Raw genomic sequence first — 21,367 nt, forward strand, 5'->3', positions numbered from 1 at the left:
GCGCCGTCGGCTTCTCTTCTTCGCCTCTCGACCTCCATCTGCCGTTCGGTCTTCCTCCCCGTCACGTTCGCCCACCGGCACAGGAGCACCGAACGCCAGGACTGCCCCTTTTCCTTCCTTCCCCTGCTCGTCTCTTGTGCTGCCATCAACGCTCTTGTCGGATTTGCCTCTCGACCCGCCGGACACGCCATCGATACATACACCTGCGAAATCACCTCCGATACGCCTGCGATACGTCATCGGCAGATCTGTGCTACTGCATCGAAGCGCTTCTATCGAGAAAGCAACACTGCGAGTGCGCTGCCAGTGCTTGCTCCTGCTCACACATTGATTGTGGACAACAGCTCCCCCTCGTTTCTGGTCTGCTTCGTAGCTTCCTCGGCTCTGCCTTGCCCTTCGTCGCCCTTCTTGCCGTTGCCTTCGAGGTGTTTCCCTGTCGACCCTCGCCCTCGTCAGCCAGAGTACCACGCATCCGTCATCGCTCCCCTGTCATCCCCGCTCCACCCTGCCTTTGCCCTTGCCAGCGAACGCAGCCATGTCCAAACCCGCCGCCTCGGCATCGTCTGCGATGCCATCGCCCACGCCGCATGTCTTCTCGACACCGCAGGCGCCTCGGCCAGTAAAGCCGGATCGAGCCGCATTCAGCCTCACGAGCACGCTCACGAAGAAATCGCGGGCTCCGCAGAAGAATGCCGTGCAGCCGACCCCGGATACCCCCATCAAGAAGCAGTACGACTTTGTGCTGTCGCACCCCTTTATATCGTCGCTCAACGATCCTTTACACTCGCCCAGCAACAATCAATCGGTTATGCGGCCGGGCAAGCAGGGTCTCCTTAAAGGCGGTGCCGGTCTGCCGCCATCCACACCCACCCGGCCAAGCGCAAGTACGCCCCTGACGAAACGCCTGAAGCGGCCTTATCCCGCCTACGACACCTCGCCTGCAAACTCGCCGCGGCCCTCGACTCGGCCCAAGCATGTCCATTTCTCGTCAGAGAATGCCTCGGACGAGTCTCCGGAAGCCAGCGGTCCGGCCAAGCTGGGCCTGCCGTCGTTCCGGAGCGACTCTACAACGCCAAGTCCGCCGCTGTGTCATCCGATGCGTCTCTTTGGTAAGTCGGCCGATCCCCCCCCCCAGACCGCCCTGGGCGACTGCTGCCCGAATGCCTTTGCCCCTCGACGGGATATCCCTGGCGGCGGCGAAATCACTGTGCAGTTCAGATCGTCCTGGCGCGCGCGCCGCTCGTGGAGCATGCCGCCCAATGAGTCTGTCGGCCTATCCATGCCTCGAGCCGACGATGCCCGCTTTGGATTCGGCTCACTCACTCACTCATTCATTCATTCATTCATTCATTCATTCATTCACTCACTCACTCGCCTCCAGCACCAAGCACACCGGCCCCTGCGCCTCTATTCCTCTCGCCCTCCGAGTCACCGGATAATCCGTTTACTCAGCCTCTCGGATCGCCTGCATCCGCCGACGTCGAAAACCAACCCTCTCCGCTTGGTGCCAGATCTACCCTGTCCAGCGACAGCGACCATACCCAGCTGTCGTCCAAATACCCCAGCCGCACTCAGCATCAGAGCACGCCCTCCAAGACCATCCCCGATACCCCTGCCAAACCCAACCCCTCCGATCCCGGTACCACCAGCCGGATTCGAGATACCACCAAGACTCCGGCCGCCAAGCCGCGGTGGCTTCGCAATTCCAAAGTCCAGGCTTCGCGCACTCCTTATGCCCAGCGGCTGTCCACACCCGCCAGGGCTTCCACAAGCCCAATGGAGGGTGACGATAGCCAGCATGAACGCCCCCCGCAGGCCAAGCCTCATGCGTGCTTTAGCAGCGACGATGACGACGGCGCTCCTGAATTCTCTCTTCCACCGGTTCCCATCATCGCCCCTTTTACCACTCCGTTCACGCCCCGGAATCTGTTTGCCCCGACACCCACGCCGAGCAACGTCATCCAGCTGACGCCGCAATCGATTGCGCAAGGGCATCTGAGCACCCACAAGTCACAGTTTCTGCGCCCCGACTACTTCAAGGCGGTGGATGCGATTGAGCGCAAGGCGCAGCAAGTTCCCTCTCTGAGTCTGTCACGGTCCATGTCGACATCGTCGACCACGTCGTCGATATCGTCCTCGCCGCAACACCCGCCGACCTCGCCGCTCTCCAAGAGCTCGGCTCAGTCGAGCAAGTTGGCCAGTAGCAGCTCGCTCCTTGATGCCGACCGACCCGGCTCTCTTGATCCCCAAGAGTCGCAAGAGTTGCCGGAGATGCCAGTGCTGCCAGCGTTGCCCCCAAAATACTTTGACTCGAACTTTATCATTGTCTCCAAGCTGGGAACGGGCTCGTTTGCGGATGCCTTCAAGGTCCGCAGCAAAGAAGATGAGAAGATGTATGCCATCAAACGATCCCGCAAGCCCTATGGAGGCGTGAAGGACAGGTACGGCGTCGATCTGTCGGTTCCCCGTGCTGGCCGTTTGGAAAGGTCGCGAGCACGGACTTTTGCTGTGTTTCGCTGTCTCCTTGCTCCCTGGATATTGTGGAAATCGACCGCTGGCTCACACTGACCACATAAATTAGATCGGCCCAACTCAACGAAGTGCGCATCATGTACGACCTTGCTGGATGCGACCAGATTGTCAAGCTTGTTGATGCGTGGGAAGAGGACGGCCATCTGTACATGCAGCTTGAGCTTTGCGCCAACGGGAGGTAAGTGTCTTGCTTTGGACAATGTGCATTTCCAGATGGCAAGTGTTCTTGCCTAGCTTTACCTGATACCCTCAAACGTTGGCACAGTCTTGAGAGCTACATGTCCAAGGTGATTCCTGTCGAGGAGGAGATCTGGATGATCCTTAGGGATATTGCCACGGTATGCAAACGGCCGACTGTGTTTGGTCATCGGCGCTATATTGTCGTGGGGGGAGGGAGGTCATGCCTATTTCTGGGCGCGCAGCTCTGCCTGCATTTGTGCTCTGACATTGCTCGGCAGTAACTAAGCATATCAAACCGGTTCTATCCACTGCCGCTACTGCGACCACACCGCCTGCCCTACTCCAATTGCGCCGTGTGTGCATCGACATCTGGTGCATCGACACATGCTTGTACCAATAGGGACTGTGCTTTATGCACACCCAGGACATTATTCATCTGGATCTCAAGCCTGCAAACATCTTCTTGACGGACGAGAATACCCTCAAGCTGGGCGATTTCGGTATGGCCATGCGGATGCCTATCACCCGCGGCATGGAGCGCGAAGGCGATCGGAACTATCTCGCTGGCGAGGTCCTGAAGGGAAAGTACGGCAAGCCTGCGGATATCTTCAGGTAACTGCGCCCCCCCCCTCCGACTATAGCTGCCGTTCCCGTTCTAGAACTACTCACGCCTTGGTTCTCATTTTGAAATGCTCCCCGCTGACACGTACACTCACACCTGCAATAGTCTGGGAATGATTCTGCTCGAGCTGTGCACGAGCATCAACCTGCCTGGGAACGGCGAAGTCTGGACCAAGCTCAGGTCTGGCGACCTCAGCGACTTTGACTTGAGCAGCACAGCCTCCCAGATCATGATCGATCTGATCGAAAGTATGCTCAATCCTGACCCAAGCCTGCGGCCGACTGCCGAGCAAATCCTGGAACACCCGATGCTGGCCAGCCCTCATGGTGCCAGCCTGACCCCTGTTGACACCATCATGGCCGAGGAAGATGCTGCGAGCACTTTGTCGGCTCAGACTGCGACCTTGGTGGTCAACAGTGCCCAGCCGAGCGCCATCGCAACCGCAATCGCAACCGCAATCGCAACCGAGCCTGCCAAGTCGGTCTTGGGGGTTCGCCCGGCCGAGTCTGAAGATCGCCGTGTATCGAAACGGATCAAAACCCTCCGCGGCCAGAGCGGGCTCATGTCCAGGGACACTTATCACATTCGCTAAGTGCTTAGCATCCGCAGGTGTCCAGCTGCCTCTCTGGCCCTGGTGTATTTGATGCACAACCCTGGACCTGGCACCGATCGTTCTCCTCCACCTTCGTCAGCACTTCCGCTTAGCCTCCTATGCGCGTCACACACCTCCGCTCAGCATATGCTCTCATTCTTACTCCATCATTATCACCAGTCCCTGCTTTTTTTGGAACCTTCCCTGTCTTTGGTGGATCCAGCACGATTCGGCAGCAGCGTCTCTGGTGGACTGTTCTCGCTCGTGTTGCCCTTCAATGACGCACCCGCCCTCCGCAATCCAGCCACCGCCTCCAACTCCACCACCGTCGACCTCCATTTGTTCATAGTTTTGCTGTGTTTCTATTTTCTATTTTCTTTTTTTCTCTGTTTGAATTTTGACTTGCAGTTGTGGCATTCACCGGCCTCCCCCTCCCTTTCTTGACCTGTTGTTCTTCTCCCTCTTTCCCCTCTCATGGTCTCTGCCTTTCTGAAGGCAGTCGCTATGTTCGTTTGCGAACTTGCTTGTCTCGGTCCTCTCTATCTCCTCCAACATGTCCGATGGGCCCCTCGCCCTGGCGTTTCGTGGGCACAATCCCTCGCACTGCCATCAACAATGTCGCTTTTTTCGTTCTTCCCATGCGCCGTCCAAATGACGCTCTCCCCTTCATGCAGCCCACCCCTTCTCTGGTTTTGTTACCTGCCCTTGTTTCCCCCATGATTCTGCTCATGGCGCCCCTTGGCTCCATCCTTCTTGGCTTTCATGACCAAACTCCAGCTCTCAAAGCCCTCGCTCCGAGTCCCAGATCGGATACTTGACCAGATTCTTCGCTGCCCCTCCCCTCTCCCTTCCTATCTCGCCCTGCTCGAACCTGTCCGCTGCCCCCCCCCCAATACAATGCAATGCGCTCAACGGCAACCGCTGCCACCCAGACGCCGCGCTGCTCCTCGGGTGCATTTGACGCTGTGCGATGAGAGCACCACCCGCGCATATCGCTCACGGCGTATTGCATGTCCCCAACTTCCGTATCGCCCGTCTGTCCGAACATGGCCTGCGCCCCCGCTGTTGCTGTCGGTCCCATGGACACATGGCTCCATCGACACATGTCTGCCGATCGCCATTGCCCCCCCCCCAGAATCATGCGTGGTCGTCATTCCAGAGCCACTATCCGCATGCGGGAGCGCGGGCGGACATCTCCCTCCCTCTCCCTCTTGTCCAGCAAGTCCTGCCGTCTTGGCGGCCGTCATCGTTCTCCTTTCAGACCCAGCATCGCCGATTGCAGCCACGAGCCCACGGCCGTATATCACCCCGCATTCGTATCCATACCGTTCGCCGCTGCCGTCTGCTTCTGAGTTCCCGCCCCCACAAACCTCATTCTGCTGCAAGCCCTCTCTCTGGGCTGCTGGCTCGCCCGCTCCACTCTCGTTCCAGTCGACCCTTCTTTTCTTGTTCGTCAAAGACGCAGCTCTTGCGCCTCGTCTTGGCAGCCGCCTGTCCTCGACCCGAGCCAAACAGCCCTCTTCTCGAGTCGACGTTCCTGCGCTCCTGCTCGCCCTGGACAGACGAATCGCATTGCCCGTACGTGCCCAATACCTCCGGTTCCCGCGCAACCACATCTTTTCATTTTGTTCTTCCATTTCCTTTTGGATTCTATCGAGGCACTGCTGCTGTGCATCATGCTCGTCGAGGGCAAAGTATGGAGTGCGAACAGGAGGAGGCATGGAGTGCGAACGGGAGGAAGCATGGGCCTACTTGCCCTCCCTTTCGGAAGCAGAGCCGAAGGGGCCGCAGCGATTGTCGGATTCATGCAGCGCCATTTTCTCATACGTTGGCTCTGTGACTCTGTTGCTGCTGGTTTGTGTGCATGCCAAACGACATTTTGAATCAGAGAGACTTTCTTGGAGCGCCAACCCACTCTTCCTCGCTTGCGCTCGGCACCTCGAACAGCCCGGCTCCGATTCTGCTCCCTCCAGCTCCATCAAGCGAATCAGCTCTCTCAGCCCCTGCAAGCGAATCAGCCCCCCGTCATCTCCAGGGCTAAACTCTCTTGGTCGCCTCCCCAACAGGGCATTTCGAATCACCCGGCTCGGCCCTTCATCGCCCTTTCGTTCACGGCCGTGATGAGTGTCACTGAATCCTATTCTGAGGTCGCTCTGACGACCGATACCGACGACGACTTTGAAAGCGTCCATTACGACACCGATGCGTCGTCGGCCAATCGATCTGCTGCCAAGTTCAACGATCGAAATGGCCCCTCCGCCTCATATTGCGACTCGTTCGTCATTGTCGAATGCCCGTCCGTCCAGGACTTTGAAGTCGATGGCAATGACGAAGCAGTTAAACAAGGCTCCATCGGCGACATTGACCATATCGACAGCCCCAGTGACTACGAGCATCACCCGCAACCCCGCCGCCCCAATCGCCACAGGCAGCAGGCTCGTCGTGCCGGTCGTCGTGCCGACGACGGATACACCGACGATGACGATGACGGCGACAGCGACGGTGATGGTGGCGGCGTCGACCTGATGGATGACATCGACTCGCTACGTGAGAGTGAGTTACTATCGCATTCCCAGAGCATTCATCGCTGCTTCCCAGAGCTCGTTGAGCAGCGGCCCATGAGGGAAGGATGGCCGCGGGCTCGCTCAAGAACCCGCCGCATCTTCGTGGGTACGCTTTTGCCCTCAGAGCCGATGGTCTCGGCGCTGCTGCTCGCGACGTGAGAGAAGGACTTCAATGCTTTACCCTCTCTCGAGTCAATCCTATCTGCATATCCGAGTGCGAGCAATCTGTTCTTCGGTGCTCCAGCAATGCTACCTGGCCGGCCGTGTTGACTCATCATGCTCAATCGGCGGTAGTTGACGATGCTGTCTTTGCCAATACCTTCACAGCGGCTTTCCCGCGAGACTTTACTCCAAACCGGCTTCTTGGGCCGGCTGCCGTTTCGCCATATGCATATCTTCACCAGCGACTCCTGAAGCGACCAGACTCACGTAAGTGTGCTCGCTGCATGATCGCGTTCGCTGAGCTTGCAGACCGACTTTCATGAGCATGTCATATGTTGAGTGGCATTGCTTCAGAGAATGGGCGACCAACTGCATGCCCATTCTTCCGACAGCGACTACCGAGAGGGTCTGGCTCGACACCTTCATGAAGACGCCCGAGAACGCCTGGAGCCACACCAAGGAGATGCAGACGAGTCTGGGCACATTTCAGCTCCTATGTGTAAGGCCTGTGGGGCAGTCGGTGCTTATTGCGGTCCTGCTCGGCGGTTCTGCTCGGCGGTCCTGCTCGGCGGCCCGTCGGTGCTATCGTCATGGTAATCGCCTCACGCTCTCACCCCATCCCTCCAGACAAAGTCCGGCCAGCCGTCCGATTCATCGTCCCGGCTCTCGACCGTCACTCGAATGGAGTGGGGCACATTCTTCCTGACCCACAGCCCACAGGAGCGATACAGCCATATACCCGCTCTCCGCACCCGCATCTTTTCAGGGGTAGGTTTGTCCTGCACGTCTCGTTCTCGACAGTCGACATTCGCTTATGTGCACGAGGCCTTGTGCTCATCGTCAGTCTGGTGGTTACTGCCAGGGCATCGAGAGCTCCATCCGTCCTGAAGTATGGATGCTCTTGCTCGGCGTTCACTCCTGGGCGTCCAACTCAATGAGCCGATCCCAGGTCGAGCTCCAGAAAAGGTACAGCACCAACGTCGAGCTGATAATCTTGCGCGCTGTAACTTGGTACCTTGTCGTATGCGGACTTCGATGCACCGCAGCCATGCCTCGCCGTACACTCCCCCAATGATTCCTCGGCATCTCAATCGACATCACCAAACTCTTCTGCTGCCTATACAGATCCGAGTACGAGCGCATGAAGTCCAAGTGGAGACAGAGTATCCACAGGCTCCAGGACGCACCTCCAGAACTGGCCCAGCCAACGCCGGATTTTGTGATGCCGAATGTGCTGGCATTCTGGAAAGAGAATCTCTACCGCATCGGTATGACACCGGCGATGTGACCTCGGATTTGGAGCGTTTTGAAGTGCTCTCTGTCGTGTCCGGGAAGCGCTTGATTCTTCAGTCCTGCAGCTGCTCGATCATGGCACGATCGAAGCGCCCATTAGATAGCCCTCAGAGCTGCGACTAACTGCGCTGTCTCAATCGTCGACAGACAAGGATGTCGTCAGGACAGGTACGACGCGAGACGTCGCATACGAGAACTAGACTCTGTTGTCGCTCCTCGTCTGGCCTGCTCACTAACTGTCTCCCAACCCGCGTTGCGTCAGATCGCGAAGTATATTTCTATCAGTCGACTCCCAGCTTTGAGCTATTGGCGTATCAGCCCGGGGCATACATCGATGCCTGTCCAAATCGCAACCTCGAAAAGCTCCGTAATGTCTTGATGACGTACTCGGTGCGCTCGACTCTCAAGCCCTACACTCTGTACCAAAAGACCGAGGAAGATCTCCAGGCAGAAGGCTATGTGCAAGGCATGGCTGAGCTGGCCAGCTCCATCCTCATGGTCATGGATGGCGACGAGTCCAATGCATTTTGGACATTCTACGCCCTGATGGAGCGGATGGTAAGGTGGATCGTGACTCACAAGCACTAGCACCCATACTGAGATGCACCCGATGCGACTCGAGATTGCGCTGTCTTGCTCAATTGTCTCTGGACCGTCTGTTCTCTAGAAAAAGCACTACCGGTCCGATGGCAGCGGCATGCGAACGACACTCATCACTATGGGCAAGCTGATCCGGATCCTCGATCCGGAGCTGCACCTCCATCTGCTCGAAAGCGAGGCTCTCGACCTGTTCTGCTGCTTCCGCTGGTTTCTGGTGCTCTTCAAGCGCGAGTTCCGTCATGTCGCGCTGGTTCGGCTCTGGGATGCCATCTTTGCCAAAGAAGATGAGACCCAGGACTACGCCATGTTTGTTGCCATGGCAATTCTGGAAGAGCACCGCGATGAAATCATGCAGCGCCAGTCGTCCGACGAAATCTGGAAGGTACGCACCAGCGATTGCGCCTCCGTACCCTCATGGCGATTCCCTTGCATGAGCACTACTGGCACTGATGCACAGGGTCTCGGTCTCTGTGTTTGTGGGGACTGTTGAGCTAACTCTCTCCACTCGTCGTGCGTCGGAATGGGTGCCTTGCTGGGGCGGGGATATCCATCATCCCCATGGACGCTGCATTTACCCCTCGGTCGTAGTATATCAACGATATGGCCTTTTCAATCTCTCTCGAGCGCACGCTGGTCGATGCCGAGTTCCTTTACCATCATTTCCGCGACAATCTCGTCACCAGTCGGCTCTATCAGCTTGCCGCCCTGGCCGATGCCAAGGATGCCGAGTCCATCCCCACACCGAGAACCTCGCCCACGACCCCGAGCCGACCTGTTGGGGTCTCGGGCATGATCGGCAAGACCTACCCGATGGACCTCGCACACGCCGTCGACCTTGTCCTGGCACTGGACGACAAGTCGATCGAGGCCTATGCCCTTGCATTTGGCTAGCGCCGCAGCCCGTCACTTGCTGGTTCTCTGCGGACCATGCGACCGAACCGACCCAGTCTCTACCTCCTCGCACAAGTTTTCAATTGCGGCGGCTGTCATTGTCGGGACGGGCTTTCCGTATTCCATTTGGTGGCGTTCGCCTCTGTGCTTGGCAAACATCCAGCCGTCGCCTGCGTCCGTACCCATGGATATTCACGTTGTTCCGCGCACCGTTACATGAGTTTGCAATCATGATTTTTCGTAGCAGTGTGGGGTAAGTCAAGATAGCGTGTGGGCAATTCAAGGCAGTACTGTATTATGCCGTTCATGTCCACAAGATGCTATCCCCAAAACTGGTTGCAGTCCAAATATGTCTTTAGGATCACAAAACACTCGCTCTCCCTGGACGAGGCTCGGGCACCCATTTTCTTGAGAATGCCCACCATCATCCGCATTCGGGTCTGGAACTCGTCGTGCCAGTTCTGGATCTGGTTGTGCGTTGTCTGAGCTTCGCACTCGCGCGCGAGGGCATGCACACAGTCCAGCAGCGACTCGATCAGGGTCAAGATCGGCTTCTGTCGCTCTGCCAGGAACAGTCTCCAGTGGATATCCGCGATATAGTCTTCGTGAAGCTGATACAGGTCGCGCAGTCCTTGGACAGCTTTGGCCGCAGGGCTGTCGGGATGGGACTTGCCCTGGGCCGCTGCCATCGAGCTCATCTTGATCGCTCCAAGCTTGCTTGCAAACTGCGCCCATGGTACTTCCACACCAACTTCCATGACATATCGCAGCAGACCGTTGGAAAACACCATGGCCTCGTGTCGCAGCCGCAGCAATTTGGTCGTCAGATCACGGGCAGCAGGATCGGCTCGATGGCGCAGATCGCGAACACGGTGGAGGAGATTGTCGACTTCGTGCTTGCATCGTAGGACTTTCATGATGAAGCTGAAGGCGCGCTGATACTGGCTCATCATGGCGCGGGTGAGAATCAAATCCAGTGGCGGTGGTGCTGCGTAGTGAATTTTGATCCATTCGATGGGATCTTGGTCGCCTGGTCAGGGGGGCAGGGCAAATGTAAGCATTGGCAGTTGCCACCCATGAAAATCGATCGCAGTCTGTGGCTATAGGACAGGAATCAATCCCCTCCCGCCTTCACCAAGCTTACCGGTCAGAAAATCCCCGTCTGCCTCATAGACGAGCTCGATACGTTCATCGAGCTCGATCTCACGCATCCTCGGAGTCCGTGGGCCATTTCGAGCAGCATCCCGCAGACCTTCTCTCACCCTCTTCCAGTGGGTCGTGAGTGGTCCGTACGGTTCACTCGCTCGTCGCTCGGCCGAGAAGCAGATGGCCTTTGCGCGCTCAAGGACTTCTTCGTCGCCGCCAAGGAACCATTTCTTGAGAACTCGGCAGTGGGTCTCCAAATCACATTCAAACATGAGAAAGGAAAGCAGCGATCGATTCGCCATTCGGGCTTGTCGCGCGATTGAGTAGTGAATCAAGCTCCTCGAGTAAGTGTCCAAGTAGCCGATCTCGGGATTCGAGAGTACGCGCTCCATCATCACCAGCGGATCGCGGTGCGGTACTTCGGTGAGCGATACAAAGAGATTATCCGTTGATTGCGAAACCGGAGAATCGGTTTTGCGTTCGTCTTCAGCTTGCCGGCCGAGGAGCAGCTGCCGCGTCATACTTGTCGGAATGCGCTGCTCTGTCAAGTACCAGGGCAACGTGGTGTCGAATGGACCCAGAGGATTGAGTTCATTCGAGGATTGATCGGCAGGATTTTGAGGGAGATCACCGCTAGCGAGCACCAAGTCGGATATCGCGCTCAAGTCGATGCTCATGGGATCGTCAATGAGAAGGCTTGTACTGCTGGCGGAGGCTTCCAGCCGTTCGGTACATGCAGCCGATTGAGGCTGGAACGATTCGACTATCAGAGCATGTGACTGCCCTGGCGAGGTATGGCTTGCGGGTGCACTTTGCGGTGCAACAGTGCCAGCCTGCGGTGCTTCGATTGGAGGAAGGGCTGTCGTTTGCGTCCCTTTCGAGAGTCCTGCATCGAGGACAGCAGCACGGGTGACGCCCTCAAGGGACAAAGTAGCTCCTTCAACTGGCTCGATGCTGCTCATCGTTCGATCGGCCATCGAGATGTCTTGGTCGTCCGTGCTTTGACTATTGTCTACGGACATGGGCTCTGCTGCTGCCTGTGTCTCTGACTGACCATTAACCGCGCTCGGCTCGGCTTCAGCATCCGCGGATGAGAGTTCCTCCAGCTTGCTGGGTCCAAGGTCATCGTTTGAGGAAGTCTCGCGCGTCTGCCGCACAGACTCGATCTGGGCGGTGAGCTGCTTCATCTTTTCCTCGTATTCTTGAAGCATGGCTGCCCGCTCGGCTTCTTCAAGCCGCCGCCATTCATCTTCCTGCTTCATACGGCGGAGCATCGACTCGGCCTCCTTCTGGGCTTGCGCCTTTTCTTGTTGTTGACGATATTCTTGTCGCTCGCGCAAATAGCCCTGTGTGAAGAGCGACATGCAGGTGAACAAGTTGTGTATGGATGATCGATGGAGTTTGCTCATTTGAGAGGCGACCTACCTCGATAGTCTGTTGAAGAGCCCGCTTTTTCCTCCGGAGCTCAGCGGATTCCGCACTTTGACGATCGGCTTGGGCTTGAAGACGACGCCGTGCCTGCCAACAAATACATCGGTGTCAAGGGTCCGTAGCCAAACACCCAGAAGCAACAATTGCCGCCTCTGCTTATGCCGGATTTCGCCAGCCAGTCAGGCAGATGGAGGGGCCGTACCTGATCCTTCAGGCGCTCACGTCGCGCAGAGTCTTCACGATCGATGAGCTCAAGTTCCCTTATCGCCTTGCTCTCCCAGATCGCGATCTCGGATTCGACGGCTTGGACGAATTGATCCACCTGATGTTGCGCACTGGGATGCACAGAAGCGAGATATACCAGCGCACGATACGCGAATATGTAAAAATAGAGCCTCGACCGAGTGCTCGTCTCCGCCGCCCAGCGACACAGTGTGCAAGCGGATACTCACAGCTGAATCTGGCTGTCATCTAATATCCAGCTGAGTGTAGACTCGAGCCGTACCTGCTCGTACACAGAAAACAGGGGATGTCCAGGACAGTGCCGCCTGAGAATCAGGCTGCTCTTTCCAGCTTCATAAACCAGCTGCTTCAAATCATCGTCCAGGAAGGATATAGGCTCGTGATCGGGATTTATTTGGTATTCGTATGTCCAAAACATTCGTCCGCCGTCGGTGAAGGCTGCGTCGGGCTCGTGCTCCTCGGGGTTGATAAATCTGATGTAAAACTCGCCAAAGGGGTCCGTGAGCGTTATCGGATCCAGGTTGTGGAGCCACTTCTGGAGCCACGAGAAATACGGCTGGCTCGAGCGTTCCAGCAGAGTGAGGAACAACGCGCGCACAACCATGCGCGGTACGTTATCGCCAGCCAGCTTGGGGCCGAAAGGCATCATCATCTCAAGCTCGCTGACGGCGTTGTAGAGGACTGACAGAAGCCCACTCCCGCGCGGCAAGTGGAATCCCAGACTATGTCGAGCGTCCCAGATCTAGGCCAGTCCATCGAAACCAAGGGTCAAGCGCATGAGGAGCGTGTGCTTGTCGTGAGTCTATGCAACATTGTGCTGACAATTGCTCGGACCCAAATTGCTGACGCGCACCGACTTACTGAGCATTCGCACATCCGACACAGCATCTCAAGGACGTGTCCGACTATTCGAAGTCGCTGCTGGATCTCTAGCAGGCGTGGCTTTGTAGGGGGCCCGCTGGTGCCCGGCAACGCATGTGGCTCGTACAGGTCGCGCGCAAATTGGTGCAGGAACAGCAGATAGCTTTTCAAAGCCGTACCAAAGGACACGCCCGTGATGCCATGATTTCTAGGAACCATGGACGAGCCGCCATCGCGGAGTAGATTCGCGATTCGCGATTCGTGAGGGTAGTGCCAGGGTAGGGTGGATTTGGAGAGCATGTCAGTGTCTCCCAAGAGCAAAGTAGGCTCTCATCACAGCCCACTCTCCTTGCAAAACGCTCTGCCATAGTCCTACAACGCACAGCCACAGTCCTCGATATACAGCATGCCATAATTGCTGGGGCATACCCGGTATTGTTGACCAAGACTTCACAGACATATTCCAGACGGCAGTAATGCGTTCCAATAGTCATAAAGCCATCGATGAGACTGTCGATTCCAAAGGGTAATGAATCAGCCTCCGGGCTCATCGAATGGATTCCTGCGGCATATGGCACGGCAAATACTCGTACCGCTCCAGACTTTTTGAGCCGCATCCCTCCACTCGAATTTTGCGCTCCTTATTGACAGCCTCGAATGCCGATGTTCGAATGTTGTACTGGAAAAACAGCGAAGGAATCCCGACAGCAGCGTTCAGGAGTGCCTTTGGATTATATCATATGAAGTGAATAGTTAAGATCGACAGGTAGGAACATTTGAAACCCGCGCTGCGGCGTCACAGATGCCGTGGAAATGCAATGGAAGCAGCGGTGCATCGACTACCTCCACCAAAGTCTCCTCGGAGACAACGAGAGAGTGTTCCCGATAGCTCCAGTCATGGTCCAGCCAGCTGCAAGAAGCAAGAAGCAAGAAGCTCTATTAGTCGCGCCGATACGGGTCCAGGTGCAGGAATCTTCTTTGACTCTCTCTGCGAAATCGGGTCGTCACAATATCAGGGCTGTCTTGTATTCTCCAGCAGTGACATCGATACCAACCTTTGGTACACTGCGTCAAAGACGGCATTGCCCGCCTCAGTCAGGAACGGAGGCTTGGGTGAATGCCGACGGATTGCATCGGCGTCGTTTTCGGGTATGCTGTCGGGCTGGCGGCACCTTGGATCGAGGCTCTCCCAGGAGAAGAGCGCCCTCTACAGAATGGCGCCAAGTCAGCGGATGCCGGGCAGAGTCCGGGCTCTTTGAACTCTGCGTCTTGTTGGCATGTCCCAATATCTGCCCAATCGAGGGGGGAAGTTGTGCAAAGTAGTCGGATTGCATTTAACCGAACCTGGTGGTATTCCGAATCCTGCACGATCCTCTGCCAGAGATTGGGTGCTTCCGCGGTCGAGTCAGTTGTGTATCCACTGTCGGGACTGGGACTAGATATCCGATCCGTGTTGGGCTTCTGTCGTTTCTTCTGGCGTCCAATATCAAAGTTGTGAAAGATATCGGTTGGCTGGATCGGCAATGATGGGATCTCCAAGCGAGTCGGAAACGGCTCTATCGATGGAAACAGAGCACTTGGATATCAGCTCAGCGAATGGGAGCCGCAGCTGTCGCTGTCACATACTGAGACGAACAAGAAACAGCTTGGCAGCTGCTGCATATTTCGTACCGTTGTGGCTTGTGCGATTCCAGATTTCATCCGAGTCTACTGGCGAGCCTGTGACATGACGGGGCAACCAATGTTCGAATGAGCCATGGATCATACCCCAGCCCCGCAGCACCGCTTGGACTTGAATCCAACTTGTACTGCCGTTTGCTGACCAGCTGCACTGGATGTCGATCCCTTCCAAAGCAATCCAGAGACTGATACCTTGATGCGCTTTGCTCGTCCCTGTCGACCCTGTGCTATGGTTGTCGATATAGACCGGCACGATCGACGCCTTGGGAAGTCCAGACTCAAACATGCTGGATGGGTAGAGCATATGGAATGGATTCTGGGCCGAAAGCCCATCGCGATGCAGAGCCGAATCTGTGAACCGAAACTCAGCAGCACATGGCAAAACGATCGCGGCGGGATGCAGCCCGTCAGCCGAGGGACCAGTGCGTAGAGCCTGCAGCGTTGGGAGCGATAGACTGATGGGCCGATATTCACAAGCACAAATACAGGGGGTGAACACCAGGTGAGTATCGGATCATATGCAGATTCACTGCCACTGCTTCAGGCTCAATCGATCCGGTTTAACGAGGGGGGGGGAGCTGGTCAGTCAAATGCAAGGAGAGATTCTGTGTTGCTTTGTTGGTCCGATGCTGACCTGGTCATATCCACACTTTCGAGCTTCGATAGCGAGAGGAGCAGCGTCCAAAAGCTGTCGTCCTCTTGCCATTTGCTGGCCAGCGGCGACTCCCACTGTTGACCGGTGCGGTCGAGCAGGATGTGTCGCTGGGGATGTGCAGATCCACCAGGGTAGAGACGGTTCAGCAGCATCTCCAAAGTATTGGCCCGGTCGAACTGCCGAGTCTGGCGCAGCTCGAAGAGCATGTCTTGCAGTCGGCTTTGTCGGTGCAGATGCCCGCTGGACACAGTCGGAACAGGCCGGGAACCAGCGTCGCGGAGACGCTCTGGCAAAAAATAGTGTATGTAGCTCTGCTTGCTCGCACCAGCGGAGTGGTGTGCCAGCAGGCTCTGCAGCAGCTGCACAAACGACAGCGACGAGTCAGCAGCCATCGGTGCTGCGATGAAGGCGGGCAAGATCCGGGATGATCAGAGACTGCTGGGAATCGATTGAGGACCGCCAAAGCGCGGTGCCTCTTCTCGCGAGAGCGGTCTCCCCCCCCTTCTCGCCGAGCTTTTACCCTCCCCTCCAGTATGCAGCCAACCAAGCAGCCCGCCAGACACTTGTCTTCCAGACGGGATCGGAGGCGACCTCAGTGCCGAGCCTGGAAGTGGGAGCCCGTGGACAAACAGCCCGTGGACAAGAACAGCCCATGCTTGCGTCTGCGGTCCATCTCGTGGCGAGGAGGTGGACGGCGGGGTGGACGGATGTGGCGCAGTGTCGTGACTTGCACGTGATCGAGAGGGTGGGCCGGTCTCTCGCCTCCTCTCGCCTCCTCTCGCCTCCCTCTCGGCCTCTGCCAATTCCGGGGACATTGGCAAGTCCCTCGTCTCGCCCTCGCCCTGGCGCAACCCTTCCAGGACGAATCTCTCTCCCCCAACAGCCCATCGACGAGCACCCGCACTCGCTCTGTGTCGGCACCAACTCATGGTCTGTGTCGTTGCCATGCCGATCCCCAGCAGAGCTGCTCTGTGTCGGCAAAATGTGATCGCCTCTGCTCTGGCCAATGCTACGACGCTGACCAGCCCGCCTTTGTGCTCCGCGGAATGCAGGCCTCCAACACCAGAAGAAAGTCACGATCAGCGACGGCCGGTACGAGAACACCCATGCACCTGACTGTATCGATAGGCGACCTATCTGTGACTCTTGAGATGAATGTTTCGTGCCCGGGCCCTTGGTCTCGAAGCTTGCTGCCACAGCTTGATAGTCGAGCTGCAGTGCAGACGAGTTCGCTTTGACTCACCACCGATCCATCCGTTCGCGGAGCATGCAGTCCATTGCATGCCAGCGCACCACCTGTAGCTTCCACGGTGCACCGCTCACTCACTCACCTTTTCCTCCCTCTGTCTCTCTTATCCATTTCTCTGCTCCAACAGCCACACCGAATCCTCGCACCGATGACGAGCACCATGATCTCAAGCGACAGAGGTCTAGGGACGCTCTCCCCGAGACCCAGCGCAAGTCCAGGAGATCGACCCTGGGCGAAAGCGCCCCCAACATCCGCTGGGACCAGGAGCCTGTCATATCGATTAGCACTACCTCTGACATTCATCCCAAACGGCTGCAGTTCAGCCATGCAGCCGTTCAAACAGCCGGCCTAACACCGACCCGCACTCCCCGGCGTGCTGCTGTCACCCCTGTTGCTGCAACCGAACGCACTCCTGGAATTTTGAAGTCGGCCAAGGCCGCAAAGAAGCCGAGCCAGGAGGGCAAACGCCCTGCACCTTCGTCAGCAAAGTCGCAGAAGCGGGTTTCTATTCATGTATCGCCCAAAGCTCGAGAAGATGAGGACAGCGTCAGCGACAGCGATCAGAGCAATGAGGATAGAGAAAACGACGAGACCGGGAACCTGGAGGTTTCGCTCAGCGATGGCGTGGATGGCCAGCACGATAGCCGTGATGAGAGCACTGCAGATAGCGACGAAGAGCTCTATGTGACTCGCCCCAGCACCGCTGCCTCTCTGCGCCATGTGCCTGCTCGCTCCGCAAAGGAGGAATCATCTCTGTACATCAACGAGACCCACAGACCGCAAAGCCATTCAGCCCCCTCGGACCGAAGGCTCGGTGGATCCGCTGTCAACGGTGGTGAGTGTCGCCATGTGAAGTTGCAAATGCGACCGCATTCTTCGCAGTACAAGATTGACTCACCCAGGAGATCTATGATAGATTTCCATGGCAGCTCGTTGGATGGCGACTCGTCCACTCGGGTGTTGAGTGATCTCCGTTCACAATGGGAGAGCGACGACCTGCAGCGCCTCCGGACGGATCTGAAACGGCTCAAGATCCGATTTGATGATGTGAGTGTCTCTAGTGCCCCCTGGGTCCCTCCAGATTGTCGCCGTCTATGTAGGCTGCTCTCTGGAATATCAGGGGAAACATCGAGCCAAAGCCTGACAGTCTTGGTTCGCTCCAGCTCAACTCCAAAATGCAAACAATGCAAGAGCAGCACCAACTCAAGAACGCCGAGCTTATCCACGGCGCCGAGACCCGTTTTGCCGAGTACCAAGCAGCTGTCCAAGACGAGAAGCAAGGCAAGTCGGCATTTCCTGCTGCTGGGCATGAGGATACTTGCGCTGACGACATTCGGTCCACGCTTCCAATCAGCCAACGATAGCTTGATATCACACCTGCAAGGCAAAATGATCCAAATGACTGAACTCTATGAGAAAGAGGCATCCCTGCGCCGACGGCTTCAAAAGCACATTCACGAATCTGGTGGCGATCTGAGTTCGCTCCTGACGGTCTCTGAACAAGAGCTCGTAGCACAGGCGACCACATCCTCGGAGGCAACGCATGACCAGCATGCCAGCGCAAGTGCCCACGTACCCGATGCCGATATTGCAGGTGCGCCGTCATACGAAAGAGCCAAGCTTTTATGGCAATGTCCCTGGCCCAGCTTTGAAGCAGTGCCACGGCGGAGTGAGAGACCGATATCAGCCGGCTGAGATGATAGTGAGCGCTGACACACAAGCATCACCATCACCGCACCATCACCTAGCATCAACCGAGAGGGCAGAACATCTTCAGCAGGCGCTGGAAGCTCTTCAAACAGAGAATACTCATCTCAAGGAGCTCATCAACGAGCAACAGATAGAAATTGCGGTGCTGAAGCAATCGGCTGATGCCAAAAACGAAGAAACGAAAGCAATCAAGAACTTGCAGGCTCTGGCAGCCGTTGAAGCCGAATCGCTTAAGACGCAGCTCGAGCAGAAGGACCGCGAGGTTGCAGCAATCCGTGATGAAAAGGACGCTGTCGAGCGACAGAAACAGGCCAAGATTGATGAAATCATCAGCACCCTCAACCGCGAGCGCACAGAGGTCCAGGAACGATATGGCCAGGAATTAAACCAGCTCAGACAACAGGTGTCGGATCTCACCCGCGAAGCCTCCATGAATGCGATCGAAAACGCCAGCTGGAAGTCGAAAGGTAGGTTGAGCCATAGTCAGCGCATGCATGTCATGTTGAACGTCAGTGATGCAAATGCCATCATGCAAAAAGATACTGCTCCGAATGCTGCTGCTGCTGCTGCCGTGTTTCAAACTAGATCCAGTTGGATTAGCCCAAGTCACACTCGCTGTCGTAGCTTGGTCCGTCCAAACCAGGACTAACCCGGTATTCTCCGTTTGTCGCAGCCGAGTTCTCGAGCAAGGAGCTTGAAGAGGCCAGGCTCCGAATCACCAATCTGCAGAGCGCCTTGTATGCAGAGACCGAGAAGCAAAAGAAACTCGGAAGCGAGTTGAAATCCATCTCTAACCTCACCAAGATGGCGGAGATCTACGAAGAGCTGAGTGGCGTCGTGATCCAGTCAATCCGCCAGGAACAGGTCGAAGTTCAGATTGAGAACGAAGATGCCCAGCGCGAATGCGAAGTTGGGCCCGACGGCAAGCTCGTCGATTCCCAGGTTATCACAGACTTTGAAATCGTCAATACGGTGTCATGCCTGCTCCGAGGCGCGAAGGGTGGTAGGTTCATCGCTGTGCACTCGAGCTATCTCCTGGGCTATGGATTCAATGGTCAGCGAGCGGGTCCCGTCGGGCCGTTAGTCTGCTGCAGTTAATGCGGCCGCGTCCTGGAGTCGAGTTGCCGCCACACCTGAGAATCATGCTACCACCACTCCAATGCTGATTCGGCAACGGCTTTTGTCGTGCAGCCCTCCAGTTCTCTCTCCAGATTCCTCTGGAGTCGGCGCCCATGGACAAATCACCAATCACCTATGTGCCAGAGTCATTCAAGAGCGCAAAAGGCGAAGTATACAGATCCGGTCAACTGGACCAAAAGTTCATGCGGGAGCTGGAATTTGGCCGCGACCATCTATCGACCTTTTTCATGACCGTCGCAAAGGTTGTGCACGCCATCGACGATGCCTAAAGGCAGCATACGCATCCCTCCCTAGCATCAGTGCAGTCAAATGCTCGCAACACAAAACGGTGTGCTTTGTTTTGAGATCGGTTGCCACTTTTTTTTTTTTGCTGGGCTCTGAATACATACGACGACCATCTACTACGCTCTCGACTTGTCGACTGCTGCACAGAGGATGCTACGCTCCTGCCCGGGGCTCACACAAAGGTGCCACCATCGCCAGCGTGCGTATGCGAGCAGCATGCCTCGACGGCACGGCGAAGCCTGGCGGATCACCAATGTTTAATGTGGAGATGCTATGTGATGTCCCAGCACCCGCGGCGGCGATTGCGTCCAGATCAGGTTTTGCGCCGAGTCAGATGGTCGTAGATAACGACTTGGACATACTCGCTTGTGGAGATCGACACACGCGTCGTATTGTCCCCGGGTTTGGCTTCCTATTCATCGGCAAAAGGCGCGTGCGTTGGACGTTATGGACGATACCATGATGACATGGTAGCATGGTAACCGGTGCTGTCGCTGTTACTGTCATTGGAGCCTGGCGGTGGTGCACGCCGACGAAGTGTTACACCCGAGATGGCCAGCATACCTTTGGGTCGACATTGATGATTTTTCGGTCGCGCTTGTTTTTGAAGAGGAGGCCGTTCTCGTTGTCGGCAAGGACCTGGAAGTTGGGTGTGGCATTGGAGGTGCAGGTTTGGGTCTCCCAGTTGTAGAAGCTCATGTCCGAGGGCCGCGGCATCAGGATCTTCTGGCGGTTGAAGTAGGGCTCGAAGTTTTCGGTTTTGAGACGATGCGCATAGTCGATGTAGCCGGATATCTCCTGGCCCTTGGCATTGTTGGTGCGAATGAATATGATGGACTGGGGCGGACGGGATGCCATCGATCAGAACGACAGACCAGGTTTGTCCAAGGGTCAAAACCCTACGCTGTGAAATGTAGACCAATCCTGCACGCCTCGAAGGGTCTCGGATGTTCCCACACATACCGTCAGCTTTCCGCTCCGATTCGCCTCCTCACGCTCCGCAAGCGCCTGCAGGAACGGGAACTTTGACAGATCCTTGCCCTGCGACGAGAGTACTTTGGTTTGCAGCCGCTTCGAGAGCCGAAAGTTCTCGGCCGCCTTCTTGCGGGACTCGAACTCTTCGCGCTTGAGGGGCTCGCCAGAGCCGCGATAACCCAGCTCCACCAGTTGCCGTGCGAGCTCTTTATCCTGCCGAATGGCATTCGTTGCGGAGGGAGGGAGTGCATCCGCAACACAGCGGGGTCAGTGAAGACCACGAGGACCATGCAATCATCTCTTGAGTTGCGGCGGCTGCGATTCCGCCGCTCTGGTGGAGGCTGTGCTGCTCACAGGCACTGCATTTCGCTGCGGCCATGGCCGACCTCCAAATAGTACATATCCAGCGGGGTTATCTGCGAGTCCAGGTACTCTTCATAGGTCGCAAATTCGGTGACGGTGCTGTCGCCGGGATTTGGGATGTCGCCGAGCTCGTTTGCCATTTCGAGATATACAGTTCGGTTGATCGCAGCCGTCTGAGTGAAGGAGACGAGCA

At 56.6% G+C, this 21,367-nt stretch overlaps 6 protein-coding genes across 6 annotated transcripts; 3 read left to right on the plus strand and 3 right to left on the minus strand.

Annotated features, from left to right (window-relative positions):
- Positions 1-2,741: 2,741 nt before the first annotated feature.
- Positions 2,742-3,818, plus strand: BJ171DRAFT_257359 (kinase-like domain-containing protein; the record flags this gene model as incomplete). Its single annotated transcript, XM_053106748.1, has 3 exons — positions 2,742-2,870; positions 3,113-3,324; positions 3,440-3,818. Coding segments are annotated over exons 1-3 (651 nt in total), but the record flags the coding sequence as incomplete, so codon positions are not given.
- Positions 3,819-5,847: 2,029 nt separating this feature from the next.
- On the plus strand, positions 5,848-8,990 carry BJ171DRAFT_257425 (rab-GTPase-TBC domain-containing protein; the record flags this gene model as incomplete). Its single annotated transcript, XM_053106751.1, has 9 exons — positions 5,848-6,479; positions 6,818-6,919; positions 7,045-7,151; positions 7,280-7,420; positions 7,515-7,618; positions 7,778-7,920; positions 8,093-8,113; positions 8,208-8,503; positions 8,613-8,990. Coding segments are annotated over exons 1-9 (1,725 nt in total), but the record flags the coding sequence as incomplete, so codon positions are not given.
- A 606-nt stretch (positions 8,991-9,596) lies between these two features.
- On the minus strand, positions 9,597-10,469 carry BJ171DRAFT_257364 (uncharacterized protein). Its single transcript, XM_053106749.1, has one exon. The coding sequence runs from the start codon at positions 10,387-10,389 to the stop codon at positions 9,757-9,759; it is 633 nt and encodes a 210-aa protein (XP_052969998.1). The 5' UTR covers positions 10,390-10,469; the 3' UTR covers positions 9,597-9,756.
- A 1,573-nt stretch (positions 10,470-12,042) lies between these two features.
- BJ171DRAFT_257400 (Spc98 family-domain-containing protein) lies at positions 12,043-15,474 on the minus strand. The gene is made up of 12 exons (XM_053106750.1): positions 15,432-15,474; positions 14,990-15,148; positions 14,789-14,836; positions 14,462-14,673; positions 14,173-14,324; positions 13,961-14,027; positions 13,711-13,841; positions 13,547-13,627; positions 13,118-13,325; positions 12,519-12,998; positions 12,216-12,348; positions 12,043-12,100 (listed from the first exon to the last, which is right to left on the minus strand). The coding sequence occupies exons 2-11, from the start codon at positions 15,099-15,101 to the stop codon at positions 12,265-12,267; spliced, it is 1,575 nt and encodes a 524-aa protein (XP_052969999.1). The 5' UTR covers positions 15,102-15,148; positions 15,432-15,474; the 3' UTR covers positions 12,043-12,100; positions 12,216-12,264.
- An 801-nt stretch (positions 15,475-16,275) lies between these two features.
- BJ171DRAFT_565662 (uncharacterized protein) lies at positions 16,276-19,964 on the plus strand. The gene is made up of 9 exons (XM_053113363.1): positions 16,276-16,382; positions 16,505-16,544; positions 16,829-17,536; positions 17,618-17,748; positions 17,865-17,982; positions 18,056-18,295; positions 18,450-18,878; positions 19,085-19,414; positions 19,603-19,964. Exons 1-9 carry the CDS (start codon positions 16,380-16,382, stop codon positions 19,818-19,820), a joined length of 2,217 nt encoding a protein of 738 aa, XP_052970000.1. The 5' UTR covers positions 16,276-16,379; the 3' UTR covers positions 19,821-19,964.
- A 168-nt stretch (positions 19,965-20,132) lies between these two features.
- Positions 20,133-21,314, minus strand: BJ171DRAFT_636316 (uncharacterized protein; the record flags this gene model as incomplete). The annotated part of the gene is made up of 4 exons (XM_053115711.1): positions 20,133-20,248; positions 20,401-20,673; positions 20,800-21,024; positions 21,198-21,314. The coding sequence occupies 4 exons, from the start codon at positions 21,312-21,314 to the stop codon at positions 20,150-20,152; spliced, it is 714 nt and encodes a 237-aa protein (XP_052970001.1). The 3' UTR covers positions 20,133-20,149.
- Positions 21,315-21,367: the final 53 nt, after the last annotated feature.

Source organism: Polychytrium aggregatum (assembly GCF_025602895.1).
Source record: "Polychytrium aggregatum strain JEL109 chromosome Unknown BJ171scaffold_6, whole genome shotgun sequence".
In the NCBI taxonomy this organism is placed as follows: Eukaryota; Fungi; Chytridiomycota; class Chytridiomycetes; order Polychytriales; genus Polychytrium; species Polychytrium aggregatum.

What these genes read in the sequence shown, in the direction of transcription:
- BJ171DRAFT_257364 (XM_053106749.1), bottom strand. Translation starts at nt 10,389, where the DNA reads ATGATGAGCCAGTATCAGCGCGCCTTCAGCTTCATCATGAAAGTCCTA.
- BJ171DRAFT_257400 (XM_053106750.1), bottom strand. Translation starts at nt 15,101, where the DNA reads ATGCTCTACCCATCCAGCATGTTTGAGTCTGGACTTCCCAAGGCGTCG. An exon ending in GAATCGCACAAGCCACAACG is followed by an intron (nt 14,674 to 14,788) that starts GTACGAAATATG and finishes TTCCATCGATAG; the next exon opens with AGCCGTTTCCGACTCGCTTG. An exon ending in GGCTCAAAAAGTCTGGAGCG is followed by an intron (nt 13,628 to 13,710) that starts GTACGAGTATTT and finishes TGGAATCGACAG; the next exon opens with TCTCATCGATGGCTTTATGA.
- BJ171DRAFT_565662 (XM_053113363.1), top strand. An exon ending in GTCACGATCAGCGACGGCCG is followed by an intron (nt 16,545 to 16,828) that starts GTACGAGAACAC and finishes CTGCTCCAACAG; the next exon opens with CCACACCGAATCCTCGCACC. An exon ending in GCTCCGAGGCGCGAAGGGTG is followed by an intron (nt 19,415 to 19,602) that starts GTAGGTTCATCG and finishes TTTGTCGTGCAG; the next exon opens with CCCTCCAGTTCTCTCTCCAG.